The 17,126-nt window shown below is 67.0% G+C and overlaps 1 protein-coding gene across 4 annotated transcripts; it reads left to right on the top strand.

Annotated features, from left to right (window-relative positions):
- Window positions 1–1,907: 1,907 nt before the first annotated feature.
- On the top strand, window positions 1,908–17,122 carry ZBTB7B (zinc finger and BTB domain containing 7B). 4 transcript variants are annotated; one of them, XM_043568775.1, is made up of 3 exons: window positions 1,908–2,112; window positions 13,378–14,540; window positions 14,898–17,122. In XM_043568775.1, the coding sequence occupies exons 2-3, from the start codon at window positions 13,384–13,386 to the stop codon at window positions 15,361–15,363; spliced, it is 1,623 nt and encodes a 540-aa protein (XP_043424710.1). In that variant the 5' UTR covers window positions 1,908–2,112; window positions 13,378–13,383; the 3' UTR covers window positions 15,364–17,122. The 4 variants fall into 4 exon arrangements, with proteins under 4 accessions (XP_043424710.1, XP_043424714.1, XP_043424713.1 ...); XM_043568779.1 differs by lacking the exon at window positions 1,908–2,112 and adding an exon at window positions 7,976–8,080; XM_043568778.1 differs by lacking the exon at window positions 1,908–2,112 and adding an exon at window positions 9,940–10,253.
- The last annotated feature ends 4 nt before the right edge of the window (window positions 17,123–17,126 follow it).

Below are 17,126 nucleotides of genomic sequence, written 5' to 3'. Positions count from 1 at the left end.
CTAGAATCTGTCCGGCGGGGCCGAGAAGAAAACCCGGAGCAGTGACCCGCCTCGGGGCCCAAGGGGGACGGGGCGGATAGGAAAACCCGGAGCGGATCGAGCGAGCGGGAGCGCCCCAAGCCTGCTGCCACCCCCTCCTTCCTATAGCCCCCCTAATTCTCCAGTGAGATAATGTCTGAGGTGGGGGGCTGTTTGGTTTGGCTTGGGCCCTCAGGGGCGCCTCACACTTTCCGCCCCTGGCTGGGGCGCAGGGCAGCGGCCCCGAGGCTGAGTCACGGCCGGAGAGGAGGGAGGGCGGGACCCGGACTCCGCCCCTCCCCCTGCGCGGGGATCCCGGGTCAGCCCGGGTGAGGGCCAGGGCCCCCCTGGCGCCGCCCATTGTGGTCCAACAGGTTGAGCTGGTGCCCCGCGGAGCCACCTGCTGGAAAGGGAGGGAGGCCCCCTGCGTGGGGGTTGGGGCGGAGGCGGCGAGTCCGACCCGGTTCGGCCCGGCCGGCCGCGGGAAGCGGAACCCGGCTCCCGTGGCCGGACTGGATTCCGTTTTACACTAGTGGGAGGGGCTCTCTGGGGGACGCAGCGCTGCAGGCCCAGCTGGAAGCGTCCCCACCGGCCACCTTCCTCAGTTGTGGGGGCGCTGAAGTACGCATTCTGTCCCCCCCCCCCCCCGAACCCACATACACATCCTGAAACACCCAGGCTCCCCTAGCCACCTGGGTCTCCGAGCGAGTCCCTGTCGAGAGGGTCCCTCCTTCGCAGAGACTCAGTTTCTCCACTTAGGGAGCAGGCGGGATGGAGGCGGGGTGCAGGAGCGAGAGCGCGCCGCCCCCCCCCCCCCCCGCCGCGGCCCCGGCCCCTCCCCTCTGACAATGCCAAGGCCGCAGCGGGCACCGGCTGGAGCGCAGAGGCCGCTTGCCCAGGGCGCCGCTCCCTCCCCGCGGGGCGCCGTCACGCGTGGGGAGGGAGGCAGGGTGCCCGCAGCCTCCACTCCCCCGCTCCCTCGGAGGCGGGGTGGGGCGTAGGAGCTGAAGCTGGTGGCCTGGTGGCTCCCCTCCCCCTACCTCCCGGGGCACTGACCTGATTATAGCCCCTCTCGGGACCCCCTCCTTCGGTCCTGGAAGTCCCCGCCTCACCCCCACCCAGCCTGTCTCTAACCTCTCCTACCCTTCCCTCCCGAGGAGGTGACCGCACAAGAGCCCCTCACGGACTGTGAGAGCCCTCGATGGGGGCGCTCGGTTCCCGGGCCACTGCGGACACTGCCCCCTCCCCCTTTCCCTCCTCCAGGTTTCAGGCCGGCCCCCTCGACTCCGCCCCCTCCCTGGCGGAACGCAAGGCGGGACCCACTTGAGATGGGCGGGAGCCCAGGCCAATGGGCGGACTGGGCGGTGGAGTGCAGGGGGTGGGGCGGAGCAGCGGCGGAGGGCTGGATGGGGGTCGGGGGCGGAGCTCGAGTTAAGGTGGACTGGGAGAGATAGGGGCTAGAGGAGAAAGCGGGAGAGGGAGGGGGAGAGGGATCGCGGCAGGTGGAGGGAGAGAGAGACCGTAGGAAAGAAGGAGGGAAAAAGAGGAGGGTGGGCCAGGCTCGGAGAGCGAAGTAAAAGCTTGGAGGAAGGGAGCGAAAAGGGAGGGAGGGACCCATCTGCGCCCTGCGGGGACTGGCTGGACCGAGGGGTTGAAGTTTATATCCTTATTGGGCGGAGGGAGGGGGCCCTGGGGGGGGCGGGTGAAAAACCAGGAAGTGACAGAGGGTGTTGCTAAGGGTTGGGGGGGGAGTTTGGGGGGTGGCAGGGGGCGGGGGGAGGGAGGGGAGGGATGGGGGGAAAGCCAGCGGGAGGACAGGTGAGACAGCAGGACAGGTGAGGCGGGCCCAGAGGGGGGGGGCGGGTGGGAGCCAGGTGAATGTACGGTTCTCGGCGGCCGAGGGGGGGGCGGGCGGCAGGAGGAGGCCGAGGACTGCGGAGGAGGAGCCCCCCAGCAGAGAGCGGCGAGCGACTGACCGCGGCCTTCTGACCAGGACCGGCGCAGGGCCCCAAGCCCCCGGGCCCGGCGGGGGACGCGCTTCTCTCCACACCCGGTGCTTCAGCAGTTCCGGCCCGCGGACCCGAAGGCGGAGAGGTGAGTGTACCCCATTTTTGTCGCCGGCTCGGGGTCCCCCAGACGCGAGACTACTGCAGTGTCCTTCGTCTGTCCTGGAAGTGGGACCCCCCCACGCACACGCATGCAGACCAGACTCCCACCACTCCCCTTCCCTGCGCCTTCCCGGCACCCCGACGCTTTGGAACTGATTTTAACTGAGAGAAAAGGTGGGCGGAGGGTCCCCAGAAACTTTCTCCGCACTTCTGGGATCAGGCAGACTGGCGGCTCCGGGATGGAGAGAGGGTGAGGCGGCGCCGAGCGCTCCCCCAGTGTCCCCGGTGACTCGAGGGGAGACCCCCGAGCCGCGCGGGCTGAGGGAATGGAAAGGCTGACGGACTCTAACTAGGACACGGCGCCCCCCCCCCCCGCGCCCCCTGGCGCGGTGGGCTGGACCCGGGCCAGTTGCACGGGGGGCGGGGGTAGCGCAGGAGGAGCCGCGGCTGGGGGGAAAGTTACCGGCTGGACTATTCGGTTTCCTGCGCCTCCGGAGCCGCGCTCCCTCTCCCGTGGCGGGGCTCGGCCGCAACGTCCCGGCGACACCGATTGGGCCCCCGTCCCTTCCTCCAGGCGCCGCTCCCGCCGCCACCCTTCCCAAGCCGGCCCAGGCCCCTAGAACCCGACAGCGAGGGTGGGTGACCGGGAGGCGCCCGCGCACCTGCCCCTCCACCGGGTGGGGGTCGCTACTGTGTAGTCGTGGAAGCTACTGGCAGCGCCGCTGACAGAGGGCTGCCATTCAAAGGGGTGGGGGGCGCCGCTTTCCATTCCCAGCTCTCGCTCTCTCCTCCCACCCCACCCCAAGTAAGAGAGCGACGTGTCCCGGCCAGAGCGGGGGGGGGGGGGGCGGGAGTGGGGGGGCGGCGTGGGCAGCGGGTTGTGCCCGGACACGTGCCTGCCCAGGCGCCCCGGCCCTGCTGGTGTTTGGAGAGAGGGCGGGTCCCCTGCCCCCCGCCCCGCACAACCCCCACGTATCAAAGGGCGGCTGAGACGTGGTGAGACCTCGGGGCGCCCTGGGGGGGGGGGCAGGGAGCCCGGGTCCGGAGCAGGGGAGGGGCAGAGGCGCGGGTGCTAGCTGACCCACAGGAAACGAGCGCCGCTGACCTAGTTTGGGACACCGGAAGTGGGTGCTGAGGAGAGGGGGAGACCAGCAGGCTGTCCTGGCTTCCGGGCCAGGTGGAGGGCGTTCTTGAATTGACCCCCGCCCGCCCGCCTCGCAGACCCCTAGCTGCGGCCGGGAATGGGAGTGAGTCAGCGCAGAGAGTCCCCCTTCCCCCAACTTATTCCTGGCGGAGGGAGGCAGTTGGTCAGGGCCAGGGGGAGCCAGACTGAGCTGTGAGGGGTTAAACCAGGATGGGAACTCTCTGCTCCCTGAGGGTGCAGTGTGTAGGGGGGTGAGGCCTGGAGGATTACGGGGTGGCCTCCTGCTCCCCGGCACACACCGACTGGTTTGGTCACCCCTGTACCTGCCTGGCAGACCCGGCATGGAGTGGGCACCAGGCTGGGAGGGGAGAGCGGGTGTGAGGAGTGTGGTGCAGGGCTGGACAGGGACGTGGCTGTGACCGAGTTTGGGTGGCAGGGAGTGCTCCCTGTCACTGGTGGCTGGGGAGGAGAGCAGGGGGCTCCCCCTGGAGCAGCTGATGAAACCAGAAGAAATCTCCGCCGGTGCCTCCTGTCCCCGGCCCCCGGGACCCCAGCTCCCCCAGCGCGCCTCTGTTACACGGTTGCCGCAGGCATGGTGCAGCCCGCCGGCACCCCCAGACGCTGTCCCCTCCCTTGAGTCCCACACCCGCCCCCCAGCCTTGACACAGGGGTCAGAAAGCGGTCACTGCCACCCGAAGGGGGCTCTGGGGAAGGAGGAGAGCAGTGCCCACTAGGTTCAGGTGTCAGGGAGCGAGGCCTGCTCTGATAGGACACTCTCATCAGTACGAAGCTCTGGCTACTGTGGACCCCAGTGTCTGGGAGACAGGTGTTGACCTCTTCCTCCTTCCCCGTGGTGCCCCCTGGCACCCAGGGCCCCCAGCTCCTCCTTGGCCTAGTGCCCGCCCCGGGAGGGCGCGGCGGGCAGCGGGGGCTGGGCTAACAATGCACCATCAGGCCCTTTGTGTGCCTGCACTTGGCACCCTGGGGAAGGGTGGGGGAGGGGGCCCAGCGGGCATGGGGGGGGCGGAGCGCCTCTGGGGTGGGGACGGTGAAGGCTGGGGGAGAGAAGCAGAGAATGAAAGCAGGTGGGGAGGAAAGGGAAGTAGGTCAGATAGGGTGCTGGCCCCCCATTCCAAGCCAAGACGGAGCAGACGAGCCCCTGATCTTATGGCCGCCCAGATGGCACCAGGCTGCCTGAGGCGCAGCCTAGGACTGGCCATTTGGGGTCAGAAGTCACTGCCCGGGGGACTGCCCGGATGGAGGAAGCCTGGCCTGGTACTGCCCCCTTCTTGGTGGCTGAGAGGCCCAGTTCTGGTCAAGGCCAAGGCCCTAAGACCGGGTAGTAAATGGGCTCCAGGCAGGGCACTGCCCTCTGACAGAGCCTCTGGACCTGCTTCGGGGCTTCCTGCCTCCGGCCTGCTTGGTTCCTTGACCTTCTGAAAGTTAAGGCTCTCTGGCCACCAGGCCTTGGGGCCTATGCCTACTGCCTAGGGCTGAAGAGAAGAGTGGAGGGGGGGAGGAAGGTGGGGAGAGGAGATGGCTAGGACCCTGGCATGGGGTGTGTCGCTCTAGCCTCTTCCCCCTCCTTCTGCTGAGTAAACTCGTGAGTAAACTTGACGTTTTGCCCGGACAGTTTGAAGTTGCCTCGCTGCCCCCCCACCCCTAGTCCTGCCAACACACAGGCGGCCAAGCGCCAAGGCGGGCCTGGGGGACTGGGGGGAAGGGGTTAGAGCGACTGTCGTCCACTATCAAGGGCTTTGGAGGGGCAAGGAAGACCTCCCCCCCACCCCTGCCCCAGCCACACTCAGGTCTTGGCAAGAGTCTTAGCTGGGGCCTGTAAGCATCTATCTGAGAGCCTTGGGGAGCCCAGAGAAAGCGGCCTCAAAACAGAACCTCTGCCCACTTCTGACCTCCACCCCCTACTAAGGAAAGACACCCAGCTGACATCTGACCCCTGAGTTGCCACCTTTAACGTTCAAGGCTGTCTGGCCCAGAGGGAAAGCTACCTTTGGCAAATTCCACAGGGAAAGCGAAGAGGGCTGCCCTCTCCACTGCATCCCTTGGTTGGGGTGGGTGGAGGCTGGTAGCCTTGGCGACTTAGCCCTCTCTTCGCCCAGGCCTCCCAGCTGCCATGGCCTTGGTCCTGGAAGGTAGCGTCCTCATTTGCCAGCATGATTCCTTGACCTCACACCTGGACCTAACCCCACATGGACCTCCCCCCAGCACACTCCCCATCAGGCCTGGCCCTGACCTCCCCCATCCTCTTCCTCCGCCTCCTATCATCCCAGAACCAAGTCAGCCTTCAGATTTCTCCAGCCAGCAAATACCTGCGCCAGATCCAGAGGTTGAAAGGCGCCCCAGGCAAAAGAGGGCCTGTGGCAGGCAAATGGAGCCAGTGACCCCAACAAGCACACCAGCCAGCTATCAGTTGACGTCACTAATTCCTCTTAGAGCCCCCAGGCCACCAGAATGGCAGGGGAAATGCTTTCCCAGTCCCTGCCAGGCTTCGGAGTCAGGCTCCACCAGGCCTTTGCTTTCGACCTCATGTCTCTGGCTTCAGTTTCCTTCCTGTTTCCACCCCCCCCCCAACTCCTCCCCACCCATATGCCCCTTTCAACAGACATCCTCTCCTCCTTCCTTCCTCCTTTCCTCCCCTTCGCCTGGGAGAAGGGGTCCTCTCGCCCCACCGTGGACCTCCTGGCCTTTTACCTCTTCCAAACACAGTCCCCTTAGAGACTTCTGACCAAGTCCTCTGCTCTGCCCTCCTGTCCCCATCAGCAAGGCTCTGGGGAAGAGCACGCAGGACTTCTCTTGGGAACTACAACTCCCAAGGTACATGCAGAGCAATTGTGGTGCATACTGGGAGTTGTAGTCCTCTTTGCGCTCTCACTTTGGTTAAGTCTGGAAACGTTGCAAGATGAGAGTAAAAGCCAGGACAGGCATGAATTGGAAGGTGGGTACCCTCTGCATCTCCCACCCCGCCCCGTTCTCACCGTCCTGTGCCCACATGACACCACGTACCCATGATTAACATCCCTCTCCTCTGCTGGGACAGGCTACCATTCTTACCATAGGGCCCCACCCAAGAGGTGCCCCCACCCTGCCCTGCTGCCCCTGGCAGGGGTAAAATGGAGGGGCCCCTTCCCTGCCCCCTGCCCTCTAGGCTGGTTCCCTGCCTTTATGGGGATCAAAGGGCAGAGAGCAGCCCCACCCCACTCTCTTGCAGGCTGCGGGCACCAAGGCTCTCAGGAATTGTGGGGACTTTGGTGCCCAAGCAAATGTCCAAGCAGAGGGAATGCTGGGAGGCTGGCACCCACTTTGGGGAATGGAGCTTTCAATGAGTGTTCACTAGGCTGTCCACAGTCTCCTGGGCTCTCGTGTAGGCCCTGACTTGTGCGCTGCCTCTTGAGGAGATGGCTCGAGAACAGGGTCTTGGGCCTTATCTGTAGCACCTAGGGGCCCGGACCCGCCTGACTGGCACCAAGGCACAGGGGTGACCCTCCCCCACCCCAGGCCCACAGTTGGCACGGGGCACCGGGAGCAGGGGGGTAGGAGGGAGAGGAGGCCAGGACTGCCAGCATCCTGGTGGGTAGGTGCCAGCCGGGCCGGGAGCTGGTGAGGGGCAGCAGGCCAGCGGCACTGAGCCAGCAGCTGTTGGGGGGAAAGGGGAGGGGTGTTTTAGGGGGCATTTCTGTGGTCCTCCCCACCCCGGGAGGGCCTGGATCGCCTCGCATCTAGGGAACATTAGGGTACCCCTTGTTCCAGGAATAAGAGACCCTAGGAGTTGGAGGGGAACTTTGTGGCCCACCCATCTCTGGGCTCACAGCCCTCCTGAGTTGCCCCTCAGGCCCAGGCGGGTCCCACCCAACCGGCCAGGGTGGCAGCTTGCGCAAGGGGTGGGGCTAGGCGCTTCCCAGCAGATGCCCCCTCCTGGCTCCTTCCTCTTTCGGTGCCCTCAGCTCCCCCCATCTGTCCGCCCCCTCAGGCCAGCCCCGTCCCCCTGGTCCCCCTGGCCATTGGGGGCTGGCATGAGTGCTGCCCCCTGGCCTGGTTGGCAGGGGCTGGCGCCCGGGCAAGGAGCTGTGGTATGTGAGTGGGTTTGGGGTGAGGCGCAGGGAGGGCGGGGTGCCGCCTTGCCCAGCCCCTGAGGGCCCCGGCCCATGCAGGCGGAGGGGTGGGGGGGGGGGGAGAATTCGGCCAGCTCCCAGGGGTCCGAGGGGACCACTGGAGTCCGGAGGGCCTCCCCGTGGTCCCCTCTGGGACCGCGTGCCCTGAGGGGCTGGGACCTGGGCACCTGTCAGCCCTGGCACTGACTGTCCAGGGTTCCCCTCCTCCCTCTCCCGGCCACTGCCGCCTCCTGTCCCCTCCCCTCCCTTCTTCCTTCTCCTGGTCCCACCTCCAGCAGCCTCTCCCGTGGCTCCTCCTCACCTCTGTCCTCCTGGACTGTCCCGGCTCCTACCTTGCCTACGCTCACCTTTTCCCCTTTCGGGACTGAGCGAGGACGAGCGGGGGTGGGTACAGCTGGGGCTTCGGGCACCACAGGCAGAGACTTTAGGCCCTCTCCCACGCTGCCAGCCCTCCGGTAACCCCTCCCTCCAAGCTGGGGGGGAGGGGGGGCAGCACCCAGAGGGTTAAGGCTGTAGGGGGGAGGGGCTGGGCCAGGTCGTGGGCGGCCCCTTTGAAGGAGGGAGCTGGAGCGGGGAACAGCCACCCCACCTCCCCCCCCCCCAGCCCGGCCCTCCCCCACCCCTCCCAACCTGCTCCCCCCAGGGGCCAAGAGGAGTTGCCGGAGAGGCCCCTCAGCGTTCAGGTGAGTAGGCCCTTCTCTGGCTTGGGAGATCAGGCCCCAGGGGAGGCTTGGAGGCCTAGAATTGGCCAAGGGTCAGAGAGGGACTGAAAAACAGGCTAGGAAGAGGGTGTCCAAACTTCCCTGGGAAGGTGTGGGGAGCTGAGGGTCTGAAGAGCTGGTGTGTGGGAAAGCTTCAGCATTCAGGGGACCCAGGAGGACAGGGGAGCAGAAGGGGCCTACGGGAGCCGAGGGATCGCTGGGCCAGGACAGGAGGTTGGACAGGCTGGCAGAGAGCCGGGCTCCGGGGATCGGGCTGGGGTGTCCTCTGGGGCTGGGGGGCTCAGGTTTCTGCCCGCGGCTTGGCGGGTGTGGGGTTACCAGCCGGCTCGGTTACCCGGCCTGAGACGCTAGGCTGGGGGGAGGGGGTGGGCACAGGGCAGACCCTGGCACCTTGTGCCGTCTCCTCGGGCCCTAAGGGGAGCCGGTGCTGCCCGGGCAGCTCCTGCTGGGAACCCTGATGGCCAGGGTCTGTCCAGGTACGAGGTTGCCTGGCCCAGGGTGGGCACTCCGGGGAAAGCCCAGCAGCTCCAGGGCTGGAAACTCTGACGGGCAGAGAGGCCTGGGTTGTCCCCCCCTCCACCCCACCCCACATCCGCTCTCTCCGCACCCCCACCCCACCACCCATCCTCTCCAGCTGGCCCCCAAATTTCGATCCTGTGCTTCTTCCAGAAGCGGGGCCCGGGTGCCCTGGACGTGGCCATCCCATGGCAAGACCAGGCCTTGGAAGGCAGGCCTGGCTGCTTGATGGAATGCTGCCGCCCCTCTCTGCCCACCAGCCTGGGGAGAGGGGAAGGGGTGCTGCCCGGAGCAGAGGGGAGTGGAGGCAGCGGGACAGGCTGGGCCCACACCTGAGGGACAAAGCAGCGGAGACAGGAGAGGCTGGGGTGGCTCCTGGGGCCTGAGGGACACGGATGCCTAGAGTGGAGGCAGGGGCCGGCAAGGATGCGTGTCGTCTTGGTCAGGGGACAGGCAGGCCAGGGAGCAAGGGGACAGGAAGAAGAGGCCAAGGAGGGGGTCCAGGAGCACAGGGTGGCTGATGAGCAGGGGTCCCCAGAGGTAAAGGAGGAAGGCCACATCTCTGCCATCTTGCGCCCCTCACACCCGCCAGGTTGGCCTGTGCCCTGCAGGGCGGGCGAGGGCCGTGTCCTGATGTCAGGGAAGGGAAGGTGGAGGGGAGCACGGAGGCCTCCTTCCTTCCAGGGGTCACAGCACCGGGAATTGGGCGTTTTGAGGGAGGAGAGGCTTAACCCCCACAGCACCGGGAAGCAGCCAGCTCCCCTGGCCTCCTTCCCCCTTCGTGGCTTGCGGTCTCCCTTCCCCGCCTGGCCCCCAGGAAGTGTGAGTGCTGGGGGTGGTGAGGTTAGGAGGGGGGAAGCGGCATGTGGGGGATGGGCAGGGCACGCACTCGCTTGGAGGGGCTGGGGTGGGACTCCGTACACGCCCCCGGGGCACCCCCAGGGCAGGGGGCCTTGCCCTCCGAGCCCTTACCGGCCCCTCACCCTGCCTTCCCAGCTGGGCGGTCCAGATGGCCACAGCCCCTGGGTCCCAGCAGCCCCAGGAAGTGTAGGAGAGGCTGGGGAGCCGGGACTCCTGGGTCCCTGAGGACTTTGGCCCCGTCGTCCCACTTCCCCACCCCCCTGGTCCCGCCACAGGCCAAAGCCCCGTCTGCGTGCAAAACTTAGCTCCAAAAAAACAGGAAGAGAACCTGAGGCTGGAGTTGGGGGGGGGGCGGGGGGGGGCAGAAAAGAGAGAGAAGTAAGAGGGAGGGGCGGCCAGGCAAGACAGGAGGGGGGGCACTGAGAAGCGCCTCAGGCCTCCATCACTCTGGCCGGAGGATGTCCCGGCCAGGTCTCAGCCTCCCTCGCCCCCAGCTGCTGCACCTGGAGAAGCCTTTGGGGGGGGGGGGGTCTGTGCGCCCGCGTCTCGGCCCCATATCTATTTTCTCTGCCGCTAATCCCGGTTCCGCCTGCTGCCCCCCACACTAAGCCTCACTCCCCTAATCCGCAGGCTGTGGGGAAGGGGGGCCAGCTTTACTCATCGGCCGGCCGATGGGGCCGTATCCCCTCTCCTCGCCTGGCCCCAGTCGGCAGGGGTGGCCCCGGCGCCCCCGGCACCGCACTGGACACCGTCTGAGGTCAGCACCCGGAAGGAGTTACAGCCCCCTCCCTTCCTAGCAGGGCCACTGCTCTCTATCCTTTGATTCTTGGTGGCGGACACACGCTGGCGGGTGCCCCTGGGTGCGGAGAGGTACCTGGTGGGGCTCCTACCTTTGCCCCCTTCTACCTTCCTCACCCCAAAGTCTTCCCCCCCAGCAAAGATGGGGCAGGCTTGACTCAGGGCCCAGTTTCAAGAGAGCTGCCCACCTGCTTGGCCGGTCTAGCAGGCCTGACAGTGAGGGGAGCCTGGGGGGGTGGCGGGAAAGGGGGAGTGATGGGGCGGGGCCCCCGGTTCTTCCCCTACCAGGCAAACAGACCAAACAGACCTCGCCTGGTTCCCTGGCACAGCCGCCCCCCCCAACCTCCACACACACCCATGCCCACAAGGCCTCAGCAAGAGGGGGCATGCCGGGCTGGGTGGGGATGGGCCGCCCTCACGGGGCGTCAGGGGGCCGGGCCCTTTGGGATGCAGATGTGGGAAGGGTGCCCGAGGTGGGGTGGGCATCCTGGCACCGGTTCCCCACCCCCGCCCCCCGATGACGGGGCTAGGAGTGCCCCCGTGGCCTGGTTGGCACCAGGGTAGCTCCAGGCGACACCTAAGTTGGCATTGGTGCCAGAGCCCTGGGTGAGGGCAGGGGGAGTCTCCCAGAGCTGGAGAACCTTACCGACACCTCCCCTTCCCACGTGTGTCCTCTGCCTCTCCCCTCCCGCGCTGCCACCGCGTGGCCAAGGGCATTGGAGTTGGGCCTAAGGGGTTAAACACCCACCCTTGCCCAAGTCCTGTGTGAGTTGCGTGGTGAACCAGCCTGAGCCTGTGACCTGACAGCAGGGTCGGCCAATCAGTGCCCTGCCACACCAGGTTGCCTCGGAGACCGGCCCTGGGGTGGGAGAAAGGAGGCGGGCTGAGCAAGCGGCAGGAATGGGTGGGGTGGGGAGGGAAGGAGGGAGAGGGATGGGGTGAGCCACGTGCCTGCGGGTGCCCAGCTCCAGGCCAATGGACAGCGAGGATAGCCCCACCCGTCCCCCTCAGGAGGGACAGGATCCGCTTGGGCTCAGGAGGGCGCCCACCCGGTTTTTTGTCTGTTCCTAAGTTCTGGGGCTGTTTGCCCCTCGTTCAGTTTGTAAAGTGCAGACAGGAGAACCAAAGGGGCCCGGGGCTGCCCCCAGGGAGAGATGGGATGTGGGGACCCAGGGTGGGAGCAAGGGCCTCGCTGAGGGCATCTGGGCACAACTTGCAACTTACGAGAGACAGACACATGGGTGAGGCTCACTTAAGGCTTCTATGCAGGTGACCGGCCGGAGGCGGGCGGAGACAATGCGGGTCTTGTGCTCTAAAGAGGAAATCTGTGGCCCCTGACTCCCCCAACTCCCGAAAAAAACTTTTCGCCCCAGTGGCCAGGGCTGAGCGGCCGTTGGCAGTGGTGAAGACGACACTGACCAGTGTCGGTGGGACCCACCCTGGGGACTTTAATATTATGGACGAGGAAACGGGCCTCCTGGGGTGGGGGAAGGAAGTGACTTACCCAAGGTCATGTAGCTAGTAGTAACCTGACTCCTTGGGGTGACTTGAGGGAGAGAGACCCAGCTGTCCCCAAGCTGTTTCCCAGCAGAGGCCATCTGTAGAGTGGAATCTGCCCCTGGGTGAGGCCTTGCTTCTCCCTCCCAAGGCCAGAATGTGTGTGTCAGCCCCTAGGCCAGCACACGGTCTCACTCAGCCGCCACCACAGCCCTAGGAATCCGGAGGAATTATCCTGTATCTTTGACCAGGAAGGAGGCCCAGAGACTATAGATGTTGTGTTGAAAGCCACCGAGCTAGTCAGCCACAGAGTCAAGCCTGGCTGCGTCCGGAGCACAGCTCTTTCCAGGCCCGGACTCTGTCTCCAGTGGCTCCAGACCCACCAAAGGTCAGGGCTAAAGGGCTGAGTCCTTGGGCCTTCTGCCCACTCCTGGTACAGCTGAGGAAACTGACGCACAGAGAGAAGGGACTTGTCCAAAGTCACTGAGCAAGATGGCAGCAGACACCCCACTTCCAGGCCAGACCCACTCTACCACCCCCCTGCCCTCCACCCCCTTGGGGGGGCCGCCGTGTCTCTGTGCCTCAGAGAGGGCAGCACGGGGGCGGGGGGGGGGTGGTGGTGGGGACGGCCCTCTAGAGAGGGGGGCTCTCCTGACCGGCCAGCCAGCGGGGGCACCACCACCCGGTGGGGAGGGAGAGGTGGTGGCCTGGCGGGAGCGAGGTGGGGAGGGGTGGGACTGGAACCTGGCCTATTGGCAGTGGGGGAGGGGGCGGGGACGATGCTTATCTGTGCGGGGCAGGAAGCACCCGAGCCAGCCAGCGACACCCCAGCACAGGGTGGCTGCTCCCTGGCCCCCTGGGGGAGGGGAGGATGTGGGGGGGGGGTGCTGGGAGCTGTATTTCCCTTTTGGCCTGGGGTGGGGGGTGGAATCTAAAAGGGGAGATGAACTTTTAGTGGGTGGGGGAGGGGAGGAGGAAGGTGAAGGTGCAGGAGGCCTCCTGGTGAGCGCGCCAGGCCCTTCGTGGGGACGACTTGATTTAACGACATGGCCGGGCGGGAGCGCGCCTGGGTCCAGCGTGAGTCTCGGCTCCGTCCTTGGCCTCTCTGGCTGTGGGGAGGCTCCGTCACAGACTGTCACCCCACTCCCCAGATGATTGAGCCCCGAATCCTTTGGCCACTTTATGGAGCCTCCCCACATGTCCTGTCCCCCAGCCCAGTGCTTCCTCCAAAGGCATGGGGAGGGGGGCGGGTGAAGCGGACGGGTCTCTAGAGAAGGTTCCGTGGGCAAGTCCGGGCTCCTGCGCACCCAGAGGCAGGCAGGACTGTGCACAGCAGTTGGGAACAGGACTTGGGCCCACGGCCTGGCTTTGAACGCCGTTCAGCACGTACCTTGGAAAGTCGCTTCACCTGCCTGCACGTCGGGTTCCCTGTCTGTGAGGAGACAAGGTGCTAGTTGGGACTCGGGGCTCGCGCAAGACCGAATGGGTAGAAACACTTAGAGTATCCGGCCGACCCCGCGGCTCCCTCCTCGGACCCCCTCGCAGGGCAGAGTGCTCTCACCCTCTCCCTCTCCTCAACCCTACAGAAAAAGATGGGGAGCCCCGAGGACGACCTCATCGGGATCCCGTTCCCAGACCACAGCAGCGAGCTCCTGAGCTGCCTCAACGAACAGCGCCAGCTGGGCCACCTCTGCGACCTCACCATCCGGACGCAGGGCCTCGAATACCGCACCCACCGGGCCGTGCTGGCCGCCTGCAGCCACTACTTCAAGAAGCTGTTCACCGAGGGCGGTGGCGGCGCCGTCTCGGGGGCCGGGGGTGGCGGGCCGGCCGCCGGGGGGGCGGGCGCCGGCGTGTGCGAGCTGGACTTCGTGGGGCCCGAGGCCCTGGGCGCCCTGCTCGAGTTCGCCTACACGGCCACGCTGACGACCAGCAGCGCCAACATGCCCGCCGTGCTCCAGGCCGCCCGGCTGCTGGAGATCCCGTGTGTCATCGCTGCCTGCATGGAGATTCTGCAGGGCAGCGGCCTGGAAGCCCCCAGCCCCGACGAGGACGACTGTGAGCGGGCCCGCCAGTACCTGGAGGCCTTCGCCACGGCCACGGCCACGGCCGCGGGAGTTCCCGATGGCGAAGACAGCCCCCCGCAGGCGCCCCGCCCGCCCCCGCCCCCGCCGCCCCCTCGGCCCGTGGCCCGCCGCAGCCGCAAGCCCCGGAAAGCGTTCCTGCAGACCAAGGGGGCCCGGGCGAACCACTTAGTGCCCGAGGTGCCCGCGGTGCCCAGCCAACCCGTGACCTACGAGGAGGAGGAGGGGGCCAGGGTGGGTGGCAGTGCGGGCAGCGGGCCGGGGGACGGCTACAGCCCTCCAGCCGGGACTGCTTCACCCCCCGAGGGGCCCCTGACCTACGAGGCCTATGAGGGTGAGGAAGAAGAGGAGGAGCCCGTGTACTCCACCGCCTACGGGCTGGCGCAGGGGGGTGGGCCCCCTCTGTCCCCGGAGGAGCTGGGCTCAGACGAGGACGCCATCGATCCTGACCTGATGGCCTACCTGAGTTCGCTGCACCAGGACGCCCTCGCGCCGGGCCTGGACGGCCAGGACAAGCTGGTGCGCAAACGCCGCTCCCAGATGCCCCAGGAGTGCCCCGTCTGTCACAAGATCATCCACGGGGCGGGCAAGCTGCCCCGCCACATGAGGACCCACACGGGCGAGAAGCCCTTCGCCTGCGAGGTCTGCGGCGTCCGCTTCACCCGGTAAGCACCCGTGGGGAGGGGTGCAGAGAGGGGAGTTAGGAGACCCCGGGTGGGGAGCAGGTGGTCCTGGAAGGGCTGGAGGTGTGGCTGTGACCGGAGTGACCCGCACAAACCTGGGAGGCCGGGAGAAGGAAGGTCAAGGCACGTGGGTCTGGGGCAGGAGAGGTTTGGTGTTGGAGGCGGGGAGGCCGCGCCGGCCTAAGCTGGGAGCAGTCAGCAAGGGCGTCCCGGGCGGTAAGAGGCAGCCCGAGGCAGAGGGACCAGAGGGCCAGAGGGCCGAGACCCCAGGGACCTGGCCCGGAGGAGCCAGCCAGGGTCCTGTCCTGAACCCGCTCCCTTGCGCCCCCGCCCGGCCAGGAACGACAAGCTGAAGATTCACATGCGGAAGCACACCGGAGAGCGGCCTTACTCGTGCCCGCACTGCCCAGCCCGCTTCCTGCACAGCTACGACCTCAAGAACCACATGCACCTGCACACGGGGGACCGGCCCTACGAGTGCCACCTGTGCCACAAGGCCTTCGCCAAGGAGGACCACCTGCAGCGCCACCTCAAGGGCCAGAACTGCCTGGAGGTGCGCACCCGGCGGCGCCGGAAGGACGACGCGCCACCCCACTACCCACCGCCCTCCGCCGCCGCCCCGTCCCCCGCGGGCCTCGACCTCTCCAACGGCCACTTGGACACCTTCCGCCTCTCTCTGGCCCGATTCTGGGAGCAGTCAGCCCCTACCGGCCCTCCGGTCGCCGCCCTGGGGCCCCCTGATGACGAGGAGGAGGAGGGGGCACCCAGTACGCCGCAGGCCGAAGGTGCCATGGAGTCCTCTTAGAGAGGGCCGAGCGGCCGGGCTGGCGCAGCGCGAGGCCGGGCCGCCGCTGCCAAGCAGTGGGAGTGGGCGGGACGGACAGAGCCGGGGTCGGGGCTCTGGGCCTCCCCGGCTTCAGAGATCTGCCCCTTCCCCCGCGCCCCCCAGAACCCTCATTCCAGTTCCAAGCTGAGAAGGTTTTGGGGTAGAGGCTCCCCAGACTGGGGTGATCTCCCAAGGAGTGACGCAGGATAGTATATTTACAGCTCTATTGTAAAGGTGGGGTCCCTATCCCCAGCTGCTCCTGGGGAGTAGAAGCAATAATGTATTTCTGATTTGTGGGGTCCCTCTTCGGCTATGCGGGTTTCCAGGGGGTGGGGGGCTTGGGACCAAAGTCTTGCCCCGCCCCCATGCCCCTAGGGGTTTTGGCTGCGTCAGGGGGTGAAGGACCGCCCCTCCCTTCCCTTCCGAGACCCCTCCTTCCTGGTTTCTGTTCCCTTTTCCTGGCAGTGAATTATGCAAAGGGGGGCGGCGAAGGAAGGGTAGGTGGGGGAAAGCGAGGTAGAAGCTGGAAAGCCTGGGGGACTGGGCCCCGCAGGAAGGAGCCATCCTCGCGCCCCCCCGCCCCCCCCGTCCCCCGTCCCCCGCCCCCCGCCCCCCGCCAGGCTCCGAGCGCTGAGTCACGGGGTCCTGGAGGAGAAGGGGGCGGGGTGGCCTGAGTGGCTCGCCCGCCCCTGGGGGCAGCGGGAGGGGCCCGCTCCGCTCGGCTCTCCGCCCCGGCCCTGCCCTCCCCTCCCGCGTCCCCGGGCAGGGAATGTCTTGTTCCCGCCGCTCCCTCCCCGGGGCCAGAGGGCAGGGCGGGCCGGGTGGCTCCTGCCCTCCTCTCCTCCTCCCGCCCAGGTGCGAGCCGGAGCCGCCGCCGGGCCGCCCCTGACTCACGCCGCCCCCGGGCTGGCGCGGCGCGGGCTCGGGGACGGGGTGAGGGGCTGCGGGCCTGCGGAGCGCGCGGGCGGGCGCCCCCTGGCGGCCGCTCCGGGGACCCGCGGGCGCGCCGCCGGGAGAGCGCCGAAGGGGTTCCGCTCCCAGACCCCTGCCGGCCCGGCCGCCCTGCGGGGGTCTCGGAGGGCAGCCCCCTCGCTCTTCCCTTAGGATTGAATCCACCCCGGTTCTGTACATAGCCTCTTCTGTTGGTCTTGTTGAAATCTAGTTTCAGATTTTTAACTACCCAATTCTGCTGGGGGTGGGGGCAACTGCCCCCCCTCCCGTCCTCGCTGGGTGCTGCCCCCCCTCCCCCCCCCCCCTTGCGGCCTGGGCTCTGCCTTGCACTATTTCCCCTCCCTGGCCTGGCGGCCCCTCCCCCTCCTTAAAAGGGGCAGGTTAAGGGGCCCGGTGCTCTCCCTTCCTCCCATGCACCCTCATGCCCATTTGCACAGCTGCCCAGGTACCCCCAATAGTGAGGGGGTGTCACAGGGAGGGGGTAGCGGGACCAGTCCCTGTATCTATTTAAAAAGTGATGATGTAATATATTGGGGTTGGGGGAGGTCAGGTGGCCCTGGGCCTCATCTTAGCATTTCAGGTGATGGGGGAGCCCAGGGCTGGGGAGACCTGGGGCCTAGCCCCAGAGAGTGAGGACAATGTGACCTCCCCCCTCCCCCCTTGCGGCTTCTCCACTCAGTGCCTTAGGGGGGGAGGCGAGTCCCCCCTCTCCTCTTCCCCTCCTCTTCCCCTGCCCCCACCTTGGGTGTAAGCGACAGGAAGAAATAATAATAATTTAAGATTCACACTCG

The sequence above is a fragment of the Prionailurus bengalensis genome, chromosome E4 (assembly GCF_016509475.1).
Source record: "Prionailurus bengalensis isolate Pbe53 chromosome E4, Fcat_Pben_1.1_paternal_pri, whole genome shotgun sequence".
Taxonomy (NCBI): Eukaryota; Metazoa; Chordata; class Mammalia; order Carnivora; family Felidae; genus Prionailurus; species Prionailurus bengalensis.
The sequence above is the reverse complement of the archived record's forward strand: the minus strand, read 5'-3'. Positions and strand labels throughout refer to the sequence as shown.